Source organism: Acanthochromis polyacanthus, chromosome 10, assembly GCF_021347895.1.
Source record: "Acanthochromis polyacanthus isolate Apoly-LR-REF ecotype Palm Island chromosome 10, KAUST_Apoly_ChrSc, whole genome shotgun sequence".
NCBI classification, from domain to species: Eukaryota; Metazoa; Chordata; class Actinopteri; family Pomacentridae; genus Acanthochromis; species Acanthochromis polyacanthus.
This window is the reverse complement of record NC_067122.1, coordinates 27,295,352-27,316,112: the sequence shown is the minus strand read 5'-3', so window position 1 is coordinate 27,316,112 and position 20,761 is coordinate 27,295,352. Positions and strand designations below refer to the sequence as shown.

Genomic DNA, 20,761 nt, shown 5'->3' with positions numbered 1-20,761 from the left:
AGCATCAAAATAAAACGTCTTAATTTTTTGTCTGTCAAAATATGCGTCCCAGCCGTCAATCTCTGACACTCGCCGGCCTGTGGGTATACATTTGGAGTCCTGCTGATCTTCGGATCCCAGCGTTTGCTCTACATTCATTCAGCAGCGGTGGGCCACCATTCCTAAATCCTGGCCGTCGCTCCTTCAAATTTCTTTTTCTTATTGTCGCAAATACACCACTGCCGCACGTCTCCACCTTCACAGCAGAGTCCTGCATTGTGTCGGGTACTCGTGAGTACTAAGGTAAACTACCGATAATTGTCTTGCTCAGTATCTACTGTTTGATATGTCAGGTTTATACGATGCTACTCGGGAGAGCACGGCTTGATGTCACATCCAGCATCCAGGCAGCAGGTCAGAGTCGTCTTGGAAAATAGGGCAGCTACTTCCTGGAGAAAAGTCATGAGCTTAAGATAAAAAGATAAATAGATTTTGCAAGTTAAATAGACATTCGCAAATTATTGATTTCCAGCTAACATTACGTAACATATGAGATCCAGGAGCAAAAATGACATTAACCAAGTAAGATAAACATTAGTGGAAGGACACAATTTAAAAAATGAATCTAATTAGAGGCTTTGTAATTAATTAATCACGACTGATTAACAAGGGCATAGAGGTAAAAAGCGATATATGCAGTGTTGTCTTCATTTTAAATGCCAAAAGAATTTTGCGGCTCCCGGTGTTTTCTTTTCTGTGAGAAACGGGTCGAAATGGCTCTTTGAGTGTTAAAGGTTGCCGACCCCTGGTATAGCATGTCGCTCTAAAAATGTCAGAGTTTAGCCTTTGGTCCACAAAACGTAATGTCCCGGCTGTCTGAAGTAGGTGAGGAGCAACACAAAAACAGTCCAAACGCTGGTTTCCAGAGGGTTAGACGAGTATTTATTTGAAAGAGTAAGTTTACAACACAACATGTGAAGGGGTTAAAAGTGAATGGGTGTTAGTAAAATAAATCAACAGAACTAAAAATGAACTTGACATTATTGGGCATTCCAACAAGGGACGAAGTAAAAGATCATCAAGACAAAAAAACTCTTCCTGTTCACCTCTTAAGGCCCCAAAACACACCGCAGTAGCACCCTAAACTAAAACTACCAATGGGTTCCCTGTTCTCCTTTCTGAACAATTTAAAGGTCCCTCTCTATCTCTCCACACATCTACCAACCACTGGAACACATCTCCAAAGTTCTGCTGAAGCTCAGCTTCCCCTCAGAAGAAGTGCGGCCAGATGAAGGAGCCTTTTGAGAGACAGCTGGCATCATGATCGGACGGTACTTTGGTCTGATCCAATCCAACTTCAGCTCCAGAGACGGCAGGCAGAACGAGTCAACGGAGGCCGGATGGACGAAGGCATTCAGCTGAGTACAATCCAGAAAACAACAGAGGAGAGTAGCGGCCCAGGGCCAGAACAAACAGTAGCATAGTATGTCTCTGAGAAAACATCATAGTATAGCCTTTGGTTAAAAAAACGCCATCATGTACATCGTATATTGTACAAATAAGTCAAAGGAAAGAGACATACATTGTGGAATTGGAGTAATTGTGGGCTGACTGATTTACTGATTATCAGTATTTTATTTTTACTGATTTACGGTAATAAATAAATTTAAAAATGGTGCTACTTTGGCTCTGAACCTTTATCTAGCTGTGGTCACTCTGTCCTCTGGAGTGATTTGATTGGTTATACGTCACAAATAAAACTCCTTTAACTTAACATCTGTAAACAAAACAAAAATGTATCAACAAAGTTTTCTGTTAGTTTGTGTTCTTGTAAGTTTAACTCCAAGACTTTAAATACTTTCATATACTGCAATTGAATATCTACTCCAAATGTCTCACTAATATTCAGTATCTGTTAGGATTGGTGGTGGTGGAGAACCCAGGCGCAGACATCACTGACAACACGGAAGGCATTTAAAGGATTTATTAACGAAATCAGAAATCATTAACGAAAAACGAGACTTGGTGGACTAAAAAAACAGAACAGCTGACTCAGGAGGGAACTCAAGGAGGGAAACCACAAGAAGACTAACCAAGACAAAGACCACAGGAAGACTAACAGAGGAGACAAAACTAAACAAGACAAAGGCTACAGGAACACAAAAAGACTACAGCAGGGGAAACTAACAGCTAACTAAAGAACAAAACTGGGATCTTACAATAATGAGTCCAGTGAGGGTAATCCGGAGAGGAGATGAAAGATGACAAAGTCCGATAACTGAAAGTCCAGCGGAAGAGGGTAGTGAAGAATAACTGTATGAATTGTCCAACTATGCACCAGCAAAGACTGAGGGGAAATGGTAGAGCTTAAGTAACAGGGAAGGGGACCAGGTGAATTGAGTGGAGCTGATTGCAACAGGTGAGGGTGATGAGCTAATGAGAGAGCCAGGGGATGAGCGAGTGGAAAAGGGACAGGGTGAAAACACAGCCAGAGGGAGACAGAGACAAGCCAAAAAACACACTAAAGGCAACAACAAAAATGCACACAGACAAGCAACAAACAGAAGGAACAAAACAGGCCGCAAGAGGGCCGAATCCTGACAGTATCAGCCTTAAAAACCCACAAAACACCCCTCTATACTCAACCACACTTAGTACAGTCCAGTTCCCTCTTCTATAAATCTGCTTAGAATCTTCCACTTCCTGTTTGTCAAAGTTTTTTTGTTTGTTTTTTTGTTTTTTTTGTTTGTTTATTTTGGTTTATTAACAGTTTCGAAATTTACAAACATTTTTGGCTTATTTGGTTTTACATTATAAACAAAAACAAAATTGCGGTTTACAAGGCACAAATAAAATAAAACAAGCAAAATAAAGACACAAACATACACATACACACACGCACACACCCACACACGCGCAACATTGCATGTTAGAGGTCTTCAAATATTTGTACATTTTCAAGTGCTTGCATCAGAAAAACAGCATTTTTACATAACACAATTTTCAAAGATTTTACATAGTTATCTTGCATTTGTCTCTTGAAAACTATGAAAATGGGCTTTACCTTACGCCATTTACAAGTATGGATAAAAAATTTTGCCAACAGTAGTATACTATTTATCACAATTTTAGTTCTGTTTGTCAAAGTGGCCTTCAACCTGGACAGGTTTTGTTGGAGCTCATGCAGCAAACATTTTGGGTAACTGTACTTTAGTATGGGTGGATGACACTGAATTAGAGTCTGTTTTAATGAGACTGAGTTCAAATGTGTAGCTCTGTCATTAAATAGTAAGTTATTTCTCAGAATTCACAGAGAAAAGTCTGAAATGTTTTCTAGGTTAGCGTCCCACGTGTTCTTTGGCTCAGCTAAAACTAACTTTCGCCAACTTCTGGATCTCTGGAGTTGCTTGTTGTTAAAATGTCTTGCTAGAGGTGCTGAAGCTCAGAAAGTCTCAGATGTTTGTTGAAAATAAACTCATTCTCAAGTCTTATCTGAACTGTCCTCTTTTGTTTGAACTTTCCCTAAACTTAGGAGTTAAAGGGGAACTTCGTTTTTTTTTCAACCTGGGATCTGTTTTCATATGTCTTTTCATACATGTGAGTGATGGAGAAATGAATTTTCGACATAGCTCCAGTATTTAGCCAGGCAGGCAGCTTAGCAGCTCAGCTAGCAGCTCAGCTAGCGAAAAGTATGGGGCAACCGGCCCCCCCGCGTCAAAGTCCGCCCTAACATGCTTTTTTTCCCACACTGACTGGCTCGGATAGTCTCAATGAGTGTCCCACAACATACTAGAGATGAGAAGTGAACGAAAACCTCCACATTACCTGGCGATCGCTCTTTGTTGTGGTCTGTATCCAAATCTCGGGACGCTAGAAAGCAAATATCGTTCCGAAATCGCGCGATGTGGAGGTTTTTGTTCACTTCTTTATCAGTTTTTTGCTCTTTTTGATCATTTTATTGTCTCTGTTTGATCTACAATTGAGTACTCTAAATTGTCCATAGGTGTGAATGCGAGTGTGATTGTTTGTCTGTATATGTAGCCCTGCGACAGACTGGCGACCTGTCCAGGGTGTCCCCTGCCTTCGCCCGAGTCGGCTGGGATAGGCTCCAGCACCCCCGCGACCCTGGTGAGGATAAAGCGGTGTATAGAGGATGGATGGATGGATGGATGGATGTTTGATCTTCTTAAGTCTAACTGGTGTCTTTTCAAATGTTTTGTCTTTAGTATGATTCTTCTTAAGTGTTTAGTTTTTGCTCTTTTCTCACCTTTTATTCTTTTCTGTCTGTTTTCAAAATGTTTTCTTTTTAATATTTAATTATTTTAAATGTTTTATCGGCTTGTTAAAAAATCCTTTTCTTTCCCAATGTTTAATTTTTAAATTAAATCTTTAAGGTTTTTCTTTTTAAATGTTTTACCACATTTTATTGTTTAATTTTCTTTTTAAATACTTCATTGTATTTTCTGTTTAATTCCTATTTAAAGTTTTATTGCCTTTAAGATTTAATTTTCTAATTAAACATTTAATTTTTTCATTAAATGTTTTGTCTTTTTAGAAGTTTAATAATCTATTAAATGTTTTGTATTTTTTAAATGTTTAATATCTTCTTGATTTTATTTTTAAATGTTTAATTATCTAAAATATTTCATATTTAATGTTTAATATTTTTGTTTAAAAGTGTTTAATTTCATAATTACATATTTTGTATCTTATGTTTAATATCATTTTATTGTATTTAATGTTTAATTGTTTTTAAAAAAAAACTTTTATTGTACTCAATGCGTTTTCCTTTAATTGCTTTTAAATATAGTTTATGTCTTTAAACTTTTTTTTCCTGTCAAGATTTTAACCCCAACCTTAAAAATGAAATAAACCCTTAAATCACAACAAAAACATTTCTGTTACAATCATGAGTTAGTCAGTTATTCAGTTTATCAATTCAACTTTATTCGTTTTAGCACCTTTCACACATGACAAAACTACACGAGCAAAGAGAAAAACTATAATCAAAACTCAAAAACATTTTTTAAAAGAAGATTTAACATGGTAATAAAATATATTGTGTCCAGGGGATGGAGGAAGTTTATTGAAGTCTTCTTGGGCTCACACAGTAAATCATTTAAAATAGAAACTTGATATTCAGTCTAAGGAAACTGCAGAGCGACAGAAGAACCAACAATATCTCCTGTTTTCTCCTTTAATGAGTCGACTCTTCTTGTGCTTTCAGACCAAAGAACTACAGACTCTTCACAACCAGCTCAAACTCTTGGTACAGGACCTCACCACACGGTTCAAGAAGGTTTCCGTCTCATTTCTACTCTGAAGCTCACCTTCTCCTGCTCAAACTGCTGACAAATGTTTCTGCTGTTCTATAGTCTGGTCTCCAGAACTTCCTAAAAACTCTCCAAGTCTCTTCTGCTGCAGGTTGCTTTGTAGAACTGTTCCAGAAAACCTCACTAAACCACATGGAGGGGCCTCGAGATAGTTGTCCAAATGAAACCATACAAAAACCAAACTAACACTAAAGTCTCCTGCAGCCTACCAGAGAACCTCTTTAAACAGAGAATCAGGACAGGAACTCTTACCTTCTGGACAACCAACGTTGGTTCACAAACAAGAATACAGAATGTGTCTGACCAAAAACCTCTAAAGACTCACTACAGCCAAGATAAAGACACAACTCAGCTGCACCAAATCCACTAATCACTGCACACATTAGCACCATGTGCTAACTGTGGCTAAAGAACCACATTTACCAAGACAACTATCCAGTACAAAGCCCTAAAACTCACCAAGAAACACATTAAAGAGGATTTTACTGCTGGAAGCTGAAAGCCAACACCTAAAGAACAAACTAAAGCAATGGAGCCAAACCCGGTTCAATGAAGAGAAGCAGAGGAAATGTTTGACTGCAAACATAAAGCAGGAAGACAGTGAGCTGTTCAGGTGTTCCTGATAACACCAAGCAGCCACCTGGACAGCCAATAGGAACACAGCTTACTGGAAGTCCAGAGGGCTGGCTTAGTGAAGGAAATGTAGGCTGAATCCCAAACCGCCCCCTACACACTATCCCTACACACTACCCCTCCATTTGCGTGTTCCCGCGGAGGGTCCTCCATATTAAGAGCCGTCCCAAACCGCGTAGTGCGGAGGGAGAGTGGACTGTTCAGCCGTTAAATAGTGAGTCTGCATCGATGCTCACTCTCGACAAATTTTTCAGGAAGTGCAACGTCGAAATGGAGGAGGAAACAACATATCGATGTAAGTTCCACATGCGTCCATTACTTCTCCCACGCCTTTTTCACACTGGCAGACCATCACAAAAAGAGTGACGAAAAAAGATAAAACAAAAGAAACAAATCTTCTTCTCTGCTGACGTTTGATTTAATTGTGCACCCCCTGACACCTTAAAATTTGAACACAACTGACAGAATTCATTTATTCATTCATTTGTTGGATTTAAAATGCCAGATAATAGGACTGGAAAACATGTGGGATGACTTCAAATTATTTGAAGCAGAATGTAGCCCCTACATCATTGCCTGCTGATTGTCTGCTTTTACAGGGACGGTGGAGAGAACAAAACAACTGGTGCGGCTCCACACAGCACATGATTCCCTCTTTACAAAGAAGAGAAATGCTGTGAAGGAGGCATGGTGCCTTCCTGGGAAGAGAAAAGACTATTGTTTTGTCTGGATATAGAAATATCAGTTTGATCAGTAACTCCATCTTCTCACATTTTGTCATCATCACGTAAATGACTTACAGTAAACCATTTCGTCACGTGAGCACAGGTTGTCATGATCAGTTGCAATCGTGGTAGACAGTTTATGCATCATGATAATTAGCTGACATGATCATAATTTGGTGATGCAGCCTATGTGCATATTTCATGTGATATTTCAGGTTTTGTGTAACTGATGGGAGTCGTGTTTTACAGTTAAATTAATTCCCTCACCGAGTTTTGTAGCATCATGTTATGTCACTTTTACGAAATACATCGCCATGGTCTTTGTGTTACCATGCCGATGACATCTTCCGTTTTCCGGTGAGGCGACAGGGCGTCCCATTCCTGACGATCGTATTTATACCCTCCGCCTTCAATTGAAGTGCACTCCACAGCTGCGAGTGTGACTTCTTTTGGATTGACACTCGGTAGTGGAGGGGGAGTGTGTAGGGGGCGGTTTGGGATTCAGCCGTAGTTTAAAGTTAAAGCAGAAAGCTAACAAAGAAAGTTGAAAACCACCTTCTGATACCTGAAATCTCTGAGTTTTCACACAAAGAACGCCTGAACATGTCAAACTGGTTCCATAGTAGAACTATCATTGTAAAAATGTCATAGTATGGTGTGTTGCTGAAAGCACATTACAACCAGCTGTCCGGGGTCACCAAGGAGCGACACAAAATCAGGAAAAAGGCTGGTTTTCAGGGGGTTAGGCGACTATTTATTTGCAAGAGTAAGTTTACAACAACACAACATGTGAGCAGAAAAATCACAAAGTATGTCTTTAGTTCAGCTGAAAATATTAGTTTTTGTCTTTGTTATTGACCAAACCTTTCAGGAAGTAGATGAAGAATAATTAAAGCTCTCATGTAGAAGTCCATCTTATTTTGGATCCTTGTGGAGAGTTTAATCTTAGAGTTTGTAAAGCTGTTGAGTTTTTAGAGTCACATGGATTGTTTTGACGTTTAATAACCGAGTCCTGAAATAAAATTACAGTTGTGGATTTCTGCCATTTACTCTGGACTAAACAAATAACAGCAGCATAAATATCAAACGTCTTTATGAGGAGTCTGGATTGAGGTTTCTCACTTGATAATGATCAAAACATAAAATTTAGGTTGGTTTAAAGGAATATTCCACCTTAAATCTTTGAATGTTGACCTACAAGGTTGGTTTCAGGAAGTACTCCACCTACAAGGTCCTCATACATCAACCTTAAAGGAACATTCCACCAAAAATCCCTGGACATGCACCTAAAATGTTGGTTTAACTGAGTATTCCATCCAAAATCCTCAAAGAGACCTGAGGGGCTGGTTAAAAGGAATATTCCACCTAAAACCTCAACTAGGGCAGTATGTGTAGCAGTGACAACCGAAAGAGGTCCATATGCCATTTTCTTGCAACTGACTGTCTTTCTGATATGTAGGAGCAATACTAGACTTTTTCGCAGTACACATTTTAACAAGCCGCAGCTAGAAAAGCAGTAAAAGTGTAAATAATAACATTAATGATGGCTGCATACCGTTTCGTTTTGCCAGTTACTGAGTAATTTCACAGTGCACATAAACTCAAAGGCATGGCTTACAGCAACCTTTCAAGAGACGCTTTAAAATGTCTGATGTGAAAAATGTCTACTGTGATTCAAATTGAATGTGAAATCTAATAATAAGGATAATATATTAATAATACCTGCAACCCCAATGAGGATTCAGGGGTGTATGGATAATGGATGGATGGTTATTAACAATAATAATAATAAAGAGTAGTTATTAAATTGTGGCAAATATAGTATTGCCTCATGTTAATTATTATGTTTTTTAATGAAATGTAAAATGGCTGAAGTATCTTTTTCAGCAAAGACATGTTACCATGTTATAGCAGGTTTAAATATAAAATGAATAATGGCTAAAATCCCTGTGGCGGCTTTACTTTCAGAACCTGAATTATTCATAGCGGCTCTTTATTACATTATTGATCAAGTTATCATATTATACGGTTTTACGACATTTTCAATCAAGTTAAGTGCAAATTTTATTACATTCATAGTCAATTATTATTGGTTGCTCTAGTGCTGAATATTTGATTGAAATTGATTCATAAACTTAGAATAATCCAGTATAACCTTATAATAGAACTGGATAATATTTCATGACGAAATGACGAAAATATCTGATGTGAAAAATGTCTACTGTGATTCTGCTAGAAGAATGTATTTAAAATGATCATTAAAAAGAGAGCATTTCAATGTTTTTACGCAAATGTAGCTTCATTTCACGACATACACACATATTTTTTATTAAATGTAAAGTATCTTTTTTTTTTACTAAAGACATTCTAAAATGTTATAGCAGGAATGAATATTAAAATAATAACTAAATTTACTGTAGCTACTCTGCTTTAGGGCCAGAATTATTGCATTATTGAGTTTTATTACATTTTCAATCAGGCTGAGCACAAATCTGATTACATTTTTAGTACATTACTGGGTAGTAATAAACATTTTGGTAAATGCAGTTTCACTTCATGGCATTTATTGTAATTTTTTATTCTTATTATCATTATTATTATTAAATGCAAAGTGGCTAAAGTATCTTTTTCAGCAAAAATTAGTTAACTTGTCACAGTAGGGGTGAATATAATAAATAATGGCTAAATTGCCTGTAGCTGTTTTGCTCACAGTGACTCTTTATTTAATTCTATTTTATGTTAAATAATAATAGTAAATAAGAAAAAAAGAGCAGTAGCAAATTCATTATGTTTTAATGTATTTTTAAAAAAAGTAAAGTATCTCACAAAGTACGTTTAAATGTTTTAAGAAGGTTTAATGATAAAATTAATGACCATATTACCTGTAGCTGCTTTGCTTTATTCCTAGTGACGTTGTCTTACATTACTGATCAAGTTATGACATCTAGATCAAGTTAAGGGCACATTTTGTTCCATTTTTCAGTTCGTTTTTACATTATTGGGTGTTACAACTGTAATAAATAACTTCAACTCCCCCGGTCGACCAGCAGATAGCGCTACTGGCGCACTGATGGCCTGAAGAGCAACTGTACCTAACAGTAAAAGAAGGACACCGCTTTGAAAAGGGGAAAGCCATTTTCTTACTGACCTTTGTGTCTAGTTTTAAAAAGCCAGTTTACGTTTCTTCATGTTCGGTATGGCTAGTCGACAGCGGTCAGTTATCGTAACCTGGTATTGTTTGTTAAAAAACGCCTCCTTTAGCGTCAAGAATGAGGATAGACGTTACGTTGTCGGTTCTGCCGTTCAGTTGCACTAAAATAATTTTAAACCTGATCACAAACAGATCAAAGTCTGTTTCCGGTGCTGCATTTAGTAGAAAATGGACGAGGACGAAGCCTTGAGAAACTACTGCAGGGAAATGATTTGTCGTGTCCGAAGCAAGCAGCTGCCTCTTCAGCCCTGTAAGTTGAACCGGAGGAGACAAACCCACCGAGCAGCCGGAGGGAGTGACGGGACCCAGAGACGAGTTCCAGCCGAGATCAGAGATCCCCCAGAGGCGAACCTGAGTCTGAGTCACGGAGAACACATCTACCGCCATCAGTGTCAAGGTCCCGTCCCCCCTCAGCTCATTGCCATTCTGAGGCTCAAAACTTTCACGGAGCAGATGAGGCGGGTCAGGAAACATCCTTTGACCATGTGACTGATATTAAGATTGAAAAAAAGCCCCTCAGCGTCTCCTTTATGTGTTTGTGTTCGGTGACAGGCTGCAGAGGTGGAGCTCCATGATCCGGCTGTTTGCAGTGTCTGCCAGCAGCAACAGGCTTCTCTGGCCTTGAAAACTTTTATCAGGAGAAAGAAGACACAACTGCAGTTCCAAACACTGAAGGGCAGACTAAACATGCCTGAGTGAGTGACTTTAAGGGCAGATCAGCTTTGTGTCACTTAGTCTGCTTATATTTCTACCAGTTTGACTGATCAGAACCTAAATGTGATTCTTTCTGCATTGTAGGATTGGACACTTTGGAGGGAGTTGGTGCAAAATCTCCCAAAGCCCTCCAATGCCCCTCACTGGATTTGGGAGGAACTACTTAGTGAAGATATGCAGGTCACAGCAACCTGAGGTTGCCTTAGCAACCACTAAGGAACGTGGAGTTGCCCTGGCAACAGATGAAATGAGGGGTTACCCTGACAAAAAAGCTACAGGAACTCATTTAGCAAGACCTCGCTGTCCTTTTTCAGACAGATAGCTGCAGACATGATGGGCACAGCATTAATACAGTGAAAGGGACAATGATGTGGTGGAGTCAAACATATTCTACCTCTTTATTTTCAAACACAGGCTAAACCCACCCATTTGCCCTGCTTGGCTACAGCTGTGTTTACGTTCACACCACTAAATAACAGAAACAAATATCTAGCCTTTGTTTTTGGTATAAAAAGAATGTGCTAACAAGGTTAGTACAAAACAGCAATTTATTTTCTTATCACCGTATTAAAGTTAAACACTCAACACTATTCAAAGCAAAATGTGTCTGGCTTTTTTTTTCTCCAGTTTTAGTGGTCACTTGAATACTGTAAACATTAAAACAACATTTTGTTGTATTTAACTTCGCACTTGAACCCATTTCGATTTTATATTGGCACAAAAAATACACAACAGACAGCCGTGGCAGAAGGCATGCTCTGCAAAAAAAAAAAAAAAAAAAGTACAGTAAAATATCTAAGGCAATAAACAATAGCAATGGGGGCAACAAGTTCCTTTTTGCATTATTGCAGTTACAATGTTGAGGGGCTAGTAAACTACTATGGAAGTCATACAGTTACATATAAACACATCCAAAGCACTGAGAAACACAAACAACAAAATGACTTGATCAGATCCTCAGTCAGCTGTTGACAGGTTATGAACAAATTACTAAGACAATTTGTTAAAGTGGGGACTGGGTGGAAAATGTCCTGAAAGCATGGACCTGTTATTTCAGTCACATAGAGAAATGTACACGGCTGATCCTGGATCAGCCTATAGGACCAGTTGCCGTTAAACGCTGCTGAAGGTGCGAGTAGGATCTACTCATCTGGCTTCCTCTTGGGCTTCTTTGGGTTGCGGGAGCGGCTCTTGGCCTTGCATAATGGACAGATGGGAGCATTACGATGAATCTGCTGGTGGCAGGACAAGCAAGCCTGGAGAGAGGGGAAGGAATTTAGAGCGATCGCTTCATTCACTGTCTTCCCTGTTGTGTTGTAGCGATACACAAGCAACAGTCTAGTAGCATGCAACTAAGCTTATTCTGTAATTAACTGAAATCGAGGCTAGTGCCTGGCGTAGTTTATTTACCATTTTGTCCATTTTTGGCACCACCAAGAGCCAATTACATCTTGGAAATTCAGTGCTTTTTGTATCATTAAAAAAGAAACTACCAAAAGTGCAGCCAAATTAACTCTAACTTGAATTCCAAATTTAATTTTTCCATCACTGCTGCAGCTGTTTTCAGTCAGCAGAAGCAGTACCTTCATAGGTGGTGGCTGCTGTCTGAAGGTGGCCGTCTGGCGGGCATCTTGCTTCCTGGACACCTGGAGCTGCTGTGCTGCTGCCGCGGCGGCAGCGAGGGATTCTGGGATGGCGGGCTCATGCGGCTCCTTCTGCCACTCCGCTTTCTGCTTCTCAAAGTAACTGTTGAAAGCAAGGAAAGAGGAAAAAACCTGGCTAGCTGCGATTCTTCTCCAGAGCCTATGAATCATATCACAGTTGAGATTACCCCATCTACTCTGTGTATGAAGAGATGAAGAGCGGCAAAACCAAACAAAAAAGGGGGACTTAAATTGAAGAACATTATAGTCAAGCTAACACATCCTCTCTTTTTTTTTTTTTATGTACAACTCTGAGCAAAAGCACAGCCATTGTGAGATTGTTTGTCTGCATGCGTGCAAGTGTGTCTGTGTGTGTGTGTGTGTGGGCAGGGGAGGGCTGGGACAGAAATGTGGCCTTGGACTTTATGCCTGACTGGCCCATTTTCAAAAAAAAAAAAAAAAAGTGATATCCAATTTCATTACGCTCTCTGGTTTCTCTCAAAATAAGCCTGTGATAGAGTTTTGAGCATTCACAGAACAAATTTGATGCGTTATAATTCTCCTGAACATGATCCACCAAAGGACATATACGTGCACGAAATTAACACGGTTAATACGTTGCTTTGATGTGGATTCTGTGCCATTTATGTTTTTATACAACTTTATATTTCAGTTGGATTTTTTATTTTCTCTATTGAGGTGTGAGTACTCATTTTTGTGCTCATGTATCACGCTCAGATAGCATCATAAAACGTACCCAACCCCCCACAGGCCTTTGAGGTGTGATTTAATTTTTTCCAAAACTCCTCCATCACATCTTGTAATACAATTACAGCGGACACTATTACTATTAAGTACAATTACTTATGAAGACAAGTGCAAATGATGGTCCCTAACATCTCCCCAGATATCAGCTTACTGTGATGAGTTGTGCTGCTAAGAAAAACCACTAATGAACAATAGTGACAAGCCACAACTTCGTGAGCATCTCATATTCTCAAACAACATCAAGGAGTATGCCACCAAGAAGGAAAGGAGAGACAACTACCACCTGGCTAGAAATGAACTCATCACCCAAGCTTCCCAACAATAAACAGCCAAACGGAGAAGCCAGCCTGCCAACAGCGCTGCCAGCACACAGGGCAGCACTGGTTCAGCACTCTTCCTCGCAACCAAAACTTCCCATTCAAGAAGAAAAAAAAAGTTATTTTGCAAGCGGGTAAAATATTCTTAAAAACAAAAAATGTAAAATTAAATTCATTTTTTCCATTACCGAAGTGCTCACAAGATGGAAAGTTTTCCCAAAAGTGAGCAGGAACATCGTATTTTTAGAGACATCTGGGGTTTTTGTGGCTCACAATGGGCTTTTGGGAGGAGACTACGCAAGGCAGTGAGCATGATCACACTGCATGAAATCTGAAAATCTTCTGATATTTGTGCATATCTGATGAACAACATGCCATTATTATGCTTGAGTAAATGAAACTCCTGTTAGCAAAACTGGTTGCATGTCGTCTTGGATGATGTCTGTCACACACTCCACAACATGGTGGTCAGCAAGCCCTTAACTAAAGTTTATTTCTTCAGTTAATACTGTCAGAAATGTGCTATCACTATTTCTCTGTGCAATAGTAAAACATATAATGCCAATACTAATTATTACATTGTGTAATTAAATGTTTGTTTTTTACATCAATGCATGTTTTACATTTTCTACTGAAACTTTTCTACTTGTGTATATATATTTTAGGACAAATTTTTCAACTTACCTTTATCTTATTTTTTTCTGTGGTTTAAACTTCTAAGACTTTGAATGGGAGCAACTGTAACATCAGGAATTTTCTCTCAAGGATCAATAAAGTATTTCTGATTTTTTAAGTTTTTTACGTTTTTTTTTTTTTTTTTTAAATCAACCACCACCAAAAAATTCTCCATGACAGAAAATTCCTGGTAATGACTGTGAGTGAGGGACCAGACCAGTTACAAACTGGCAGTCATTACTGGCAAAGTGGCTTCTGTATTTTTATCTGTATCAGGAAGAAAAATTATTCTCAGATATAAAATCTCCATCTTTCTACAGCTGTCCTAGCAAACAGAAAGTGATGCTTAGTAATGATCACCCGATTATCAGCTGACCAATAACTGTGGTCTGTATTTTCACATTTCTGATTATCTACATCATCATTTTTATTTACCAGTTACCAATAAACAAGAAAAGCACTCAGAGAGCACAGCTCTCCACAAAGGCTGCTCAGTCGCATGACTTCCAATGGTTGAATTCTTTAAAAATAAATGTGTTATCTGCAGCAGTGGAATGGTAGTTGGGTCACAATCATGTGATCGTCAGCAGGACAGTGACAGTGTTCACTTATTGTCAAAGTTACAGTGATGCCCATCTTGCAATGATACGGAAATCTTTAACAAACCTGTGAATCCAGACTAAAAGCCCCATCGCTGCCAAAATCTAATCACTTGGTCCTTGTGTCATTTCTGACCTTCCCTGAAAATTTCATCCAAATCCGTTAGTCTGTTTTTGAGTGAGGTTGCTCACAGACAGACAAACCAACGAAGATCATCACGTAACTCCGCTGGGTTCCTTGGCGGCATAATTAAATGCACCACCATGGCTCTGATTCAACCAGCTCTCACTCTGCCTATAGTCACTCTATAGCTCGAACAATGTCCCGCCCCCAGGACTATCTGATTGGTTACATGTCCTGAGTAACAGCCAATCAACACTGAGAGCTGCTGTTCACAGACAGGGACCGACTAGCGCATTAGCATAGCGGAGCAGTGTCTCGCACTAGATAATGTTTAAGTTGTAAGAAACATTGAAATCTTACACCAGCATGTCTAGTTTCCACATTACAATAAAAAAGTCAAAATAGTTTACTTGTTGGTGTCACCTTTTCTGCTGACAGTGCTAGACTAAGGTTATGTATCTCTTAGCCTGCAGCTAACATTATTTGAAGGACCTGCAACATCTGCCTGAAGTAAGGCTAACTTAGCATTCACAATCTGCAAAAACTGAGCAAGACGCACAGCAATCATCAGGACATTAGCTACGTTCACGGTGGCTAAAGCTACGCCCAGAGCTAGTAGCTAAATTAGCAAGCAGCTGCAAACTACCCTCAAACAGTCTGTGGAAAAAATGGCATACAATCCCAAACATATGGACCTTTGTAGGTTAAAAAATGTGATAGAACCGTGAAAGATTAACTAAAAAGAGAAGTACAGCAGATTTAACTGTAGGAGACAAACTGTTAAATCTCGCAGCAACCACAGGAGAGCGTCTTAGCATCATGTGAAGCTTTGACACCTTCAGTCCTATTCTTATTGATCATATTCAGTTGCAGTAATCATTAATCGATTTACCTAGTTATGAACGGATAACAGGTTCCCTGTTGTCACTTGCTGTTATTATATAACATATAATGCATATTGATCTCTAATACTGGTTATTGTTTTTTCTTAATTAAGCTCTGATGATGCAACATAATGAAGCAACATGTTTACCAAACCTAGTGAATCTGTGGAACTTTCAAGCTAGCTGCCAAATGATGTGAGAGAACACAGAGAAAGAGTTCTTCCAATTTTATAACTCCTACTTTTGTTTAACTGTCACATCAGTATCAGACCTGACAAAAAACAAATAAAACAAAAATAAAACCCCCACATATCTGTGAATCACTAAAGCTTGGCGACTGGTCAGCGGCACATTCACAGTTTTCTACAAAGCAAAATTTGCATGATGAGATTAACAAGGCCACAGCTTTGTCTAGTCATACCCAAAGGTCTTCTACTCCAAAACTGGGACAAACTTCACTTCCATACCTCAAGACCATCAACGATAATGTGCTCTATATTAAAGTGCATGATATTCCACTGTTGATGGATGTCTACTCATCAGAGCACCGACAAGGCTCACAGGGACTTTGTGAAGCTTGAAATGGGATTGCTACTCAGCAGCACTAGACAGTTCCTGGATCTAGAGTGTCTGGACAAATGGAATGGAAATACTGAATTTCTAAATCGGCTTGTTCATCAAAAGAAGTATCAGAAACCCCACTTTAAACATGAATATATTCCAAAGACTTTTACAATGCAAGCAAGATGAGCTTTTTTCTTAAAGGAAATTCCTAAATGTTTTTTTTAAGAAAAAATTCTATAGTGTTGGCTTAGCTTGGCAAGGTTTACAGATATCTACAGCTGTTTCTCTGTCATCCCAAAACAATAGAAGTGAATGGGTATGCATCTGAAGCATCTGCAATGTAAAACCAAGAAACTGAACCTGCACGTCCCAATGAATTTCCACATGTCGGTGTTATCCACCATGTCAAGCACCTACAGCATCTAAGGTACCTTCGGTGTTTTCGGTTTGACAAACAGCTACAGTCAAAATTTTTCAAATTCTGGAATAAGGTTGTTACTGAGATATCAGTTCTCATGACAGTCCTTCACAGAACATTTATACAACAGAGCTGCAAGTATTAATTCATTTTCTGGTTTCTTGACTCCTCTGTGAGAGTAAACAGAATATGTTTGGGTTGAAAACAAAACAAGACATCTGTCTGTTTGGGAAGCACTGATTGATATGCAAGCAACTAATGGATTAATCCAAAAAAATTATCAACAGTTAAATCAATGAAAACAATTATTACTTGTGGCTCTAAAATGGAGCCTCCACAGTTTGAAATGGAACAGTATCTGTAATCATGTTTCTGATCAAAGTGTTTTGAAAGGTTGCAGTGACCCTGTTACGTTCTGTGGTGTGTGTAAGTAGGATTGTGTTTCCCTTCTCTTTTTCCCTGTTCCTAGGTTACACCAGGTGGGAGTGGCTAGGTGCACCTGTGGCTCCTTACCATCAGCCGGGATGGTTAAATGGGGAGAAAAGCCTGATCATCAGTGCCAGTGGGCCAGATCAACTGCCAGAGTGTGGAGCTGGTGTTTCCTTGCGTTCTGTTTAAGACCAAGGGTCTACTTACTGAGGGGCTGCGTGTTGGGCGCCCAGTGATGGATTTGTGAAGCCTGTTTTGTGTTGAGCTCTTGTTTTTCCTTTGTGGCAAATAAAATCCTCTGTTGAGGTTACACCCAGTTTTCCCTGCCTCTGTATATATTCATTCTTACTACTTGTTACTCCCCTCATCCCCTAGTTCACGGGACGTAACATATTAGTAAGAATGAATATATATACACACACACCACAGAAAGTAACAGACCCAAAAATTATTTTGACCACAGAAGACAACAGAATTTTCCACTGCAGTGATAATCACTTCTTCACAGCTGTACTGTATGATATTTCTGTTTTCAAAAGTACTCAGCAATGTGATCTGAACTTGTGATCCAATGAAACTTCGCTTGTTCCAGATTTTTCATCCTTCATCCGCACTGATTTATTCTTGAGTAATAACAAGACAATGACAAACTTGCTTCATCACTCTTAGACAGATGCTGTCATCACGGTCATAAATTGCAGCTCAATGGAGGAGCCTGTCCTCAAACCAAAAACGACCACATAGGTCGTCTGTACACGCCCGTATTACGACCCAGTGTTACGTTTTGACTATGCGACCTCTGGCGGTTGAGTAAATATCGACACTCTGGAGTCGCAGGTGAAACGTCATCATGAACAAACTTTTATCTAACACTATCCCTGTCCCTATCCCTAACCCTAACCTTAACCATAACCCTAAAAACGTGTTGGGAAAGTGAGAAAAAAGCCGTTTTGCGACGGAAAAGCCGTTTCGCGAATTAAATCCCGTAATGCGTTCGTTTTCCCCGTAGGGGCGCAAACGTTCATACGACCGCATAGGTCGTATTCCGGTGCACGGTGCAAACGACCGATGCGGTCGTATGAATTGGAGGACTTGTTGGAATGGAGTCTGTCGCTGTTTGGATGTAGTTCATCTGTAATACCATACCGTTTAAGTATTCTTATTAACATACTGAAGCAACATAGCACCTAAAGGACAGCGCTAGAGTGGTTCTTTTTGACTAGGTGGAAAATTTAATTTGAACACGGGTCGATTTCCTCACAGTCACTTACTACACGTGCTGAGCCACAAGACTGTGTTCCTGCATATATTACATATTGTAATATCTTCTTTCTAATTGCATTTTAGTCTGTAACGCTATGTTGATGGGCACTGAAATGTCATCTGTTGCTGAAATTATTCTGTGAAGCATGCTACTTAAAATATTACCACTGACTGATAAATTGCATTTTCAATGTCATCACAATACGAATGTGCGCAACACACACATTGCAAAAGGCTGCCTGAAATACGAAGAAATATGCATTAAGAAATATGTATTTATTTACACATGCCATGCATTCACACACAGCATGTGAACACGTGACCCAACCGATGGAGCCGTGGATACATGAGCCATACATTCACACCATTTGGCTTATCAGCTAGTTGTCAGCTACCTTCAGATTAACTGATGTCAGTTGGGGGGCTTCAGTGAGTGCAGCAAGTACAACAGCTGCGGAAGTACAGGAGGTTTGAAGAGAATAATGTAAAGAGAGAAGGGAAACTTGGTGTTTTGTGTGTGAAAACATGCAAAAATATAAAAGCACAAAATGAAAATTGTTTATGATTTGCTTCAGTTGCTCTTATGAACAAAAACTTTGTGCTAATCTGAAGTAAATTGGGTGCAAAAGCCTCTTTGTTAACAAGAATAGTTTTAAGAGATTTGTCGATGCACTGTAAACTCTATCAAACGACATCTGTTCAAAAGAATTTCGGAGGCCCTTTCATGCACTTTGTGTGTGTGTGTGTGTGTGTGTTTGTTTGTACTGACTCCAGGGAGAGCTTCTCCTCTTCCTCGTTCAAGTTAGGGAGTCTGTGTAGACCTAAAGTCATCCTCAGGGCATCGACATGCTCCTTCAGTGGTTTATACTCATCATGCAGGCGGCGAGTTGTCTCTAGCAGTTTATTTAGGTCATTCTCTGACTGCTTGATGGTGCTCTCCATCTGAAAGAACAGGGGTTGATATTCGAGAAATAAATGTAATATGCTCAGTATAAATTGTTCCAAGGTGGCACCTAGACATAACATCTTTCACACTGAAAATAACACAGAAACTGTGTTCACAAATTTCCATAATACACTACCAGTCAAAAGTTTGGACACAACTTCTCACTTAATGGTTTCTGTTTTACTATTTTCAACATTGTAGATTAATACTGAAGACATCAAAACTATAAAAGAATACATATGGAATTATGTTGCAAACAAAAAAGTGTTAATCTTCAGTATTAATCTACAACGTAAAGAGTAATATGCATAATATGCATAATAAAAAGCATTAAATGAGAAGGTGTGTCCAAACTTTTGACTGGCAGTGTATATAGTTGATCTAACATTGCTATTCTCTATGGTGTTGTGAAATTACATGCATCTGGCATTCAGAATGCGATTTCCTTTCCTCTATAGAGGATGCTCATCTCTGAGAACAGTACCCACTCACCACGTTGATATCTGCATGGATGAGACGCAGCTCCTCCACATGTGCCATTTTCTCCTGTAGAAGGAGATCCATCTCTTGTTTGTACTCTTTGAGATGTTTCTCCTCAGACTCCAGAGCCTCAAACTCAATCTTCAGACGAGACTTGATTTTCTGCATCTGGATGGTCTTGTTCCTGCAGACAAAAGACACAAGCTGTCAAGTTATCTGTGCTACTCCTTCCCATCCAAAAAATGCAAAAGTGACAATCAAACTTAAAAAAGCAACAAGACCTGACAAAATACACACTTTCCCATCATTTTTAAAATCTTTCGGCAATAATGTTAAACAGAATGACCCATTTCATCAATTCAATCAGACCATGACTTTGTTTGTTGTGTTCATTAAATCGTTGAATATATAATTATTTTTGTAAAAGTGTTGTTGTAAGAATGACTTCTTTTCAACCAAGCACCTTTCTCCAACTCTGTTTAGAAGTTAATGACAGCTAAGCTGAGCTAGCTTAACCACAGCCATGATTAGCAGCGCACATCTGGCATTTTTGTTGTTTCACATCTGGAATGTTGCTGTATGTATGAACCCAATATGCCCTTTAGCGACAGTTTGTGTGTTTTGTCTAGTGTTCAGCCCGTCTGCCAACCCTGTCAGAGACGTAAAACTAGAACAGCACAAGCCTATTAATGAGAGGATTCACAGCAGACTGGCTAATATTAGCTAGCTCAGTAACAAAAGCGCAGCCAAAGGGCTTAGTGCTCGGACAGCTAGCGTTAGCGAAGGTGAGCTTTCTCAGTACGAGCCACACATCTGGCAGCCAGTAAACACATCCGACTGGCAAGTCTCACCGTATTTCCAGGATATTCTCCAGTTTACACATTATTTCTTGTTCGTCCGCCATGGTTCAGCAGTTTCCTTGTCGTTCAGCTGGCCAGTCGGGTTACCCGCAAGGCCACAGTGCTCTCCTTGTTGATAAAAACACAATAGCCGGCGTGAACGCGCACACGAGCACGCGTCCGCACTGTGGAACTGAGGCTACGTAAAGACGAGTGG

General features: G+C 39.3%; 1 protein-coding gene and 1 long non-coding RNA gene across 3 annotated transcripts; one reads left to right on the top strand and one right to left on the bottom strand.

Annotated features, from left to right (window-relative positions):
• Positions 1–9,291: 9,291 nt before the first annotated feature.
• Positions 9,292–11,185, top strand: LOC110959860 (uncharacterized). 2 transcript variants are annotated; one of them, XR_007944673.1, is made up of 3 exons: positions 9,575–10,343; positions 10,434–10,576; positions 10,680–11,185. It is a non-coding gene; the product is annotated as an uncharacterized LOC110959860 (long non-coding RNA). The 2 variants fall into 2 exon arrangements; XR_007944672.1 differs by having other exon boundaries at positions 9,292–10,576.
• zc4h2 (zinc finger, C4H2 domain containing) lies at positions 11,126–20,736 on the bottom strand. Its single transcript, XM_022206859.2, has 5 exons — positions 20,557–20,736; positions 19,718–19,889; positions 19,049–19,221; positions 12,179–12,341; positions 11,126–11,851 (listed from the first exon to the last, which is right to left on the bottom strand). Exons 1-5 carry the CDS (start codon positions 20,607–20,609, stop codon positions 11,738–11,740), a joined length of 675 nt encoding a protein of 224 aa, XP_022062551.1. The 5' UTR covers positions 20,610–20,736; the 3' UTR covers positions 11,126–11,737.
• Positions 20,737–20,761: the final 25 nt, after the last annotated feature.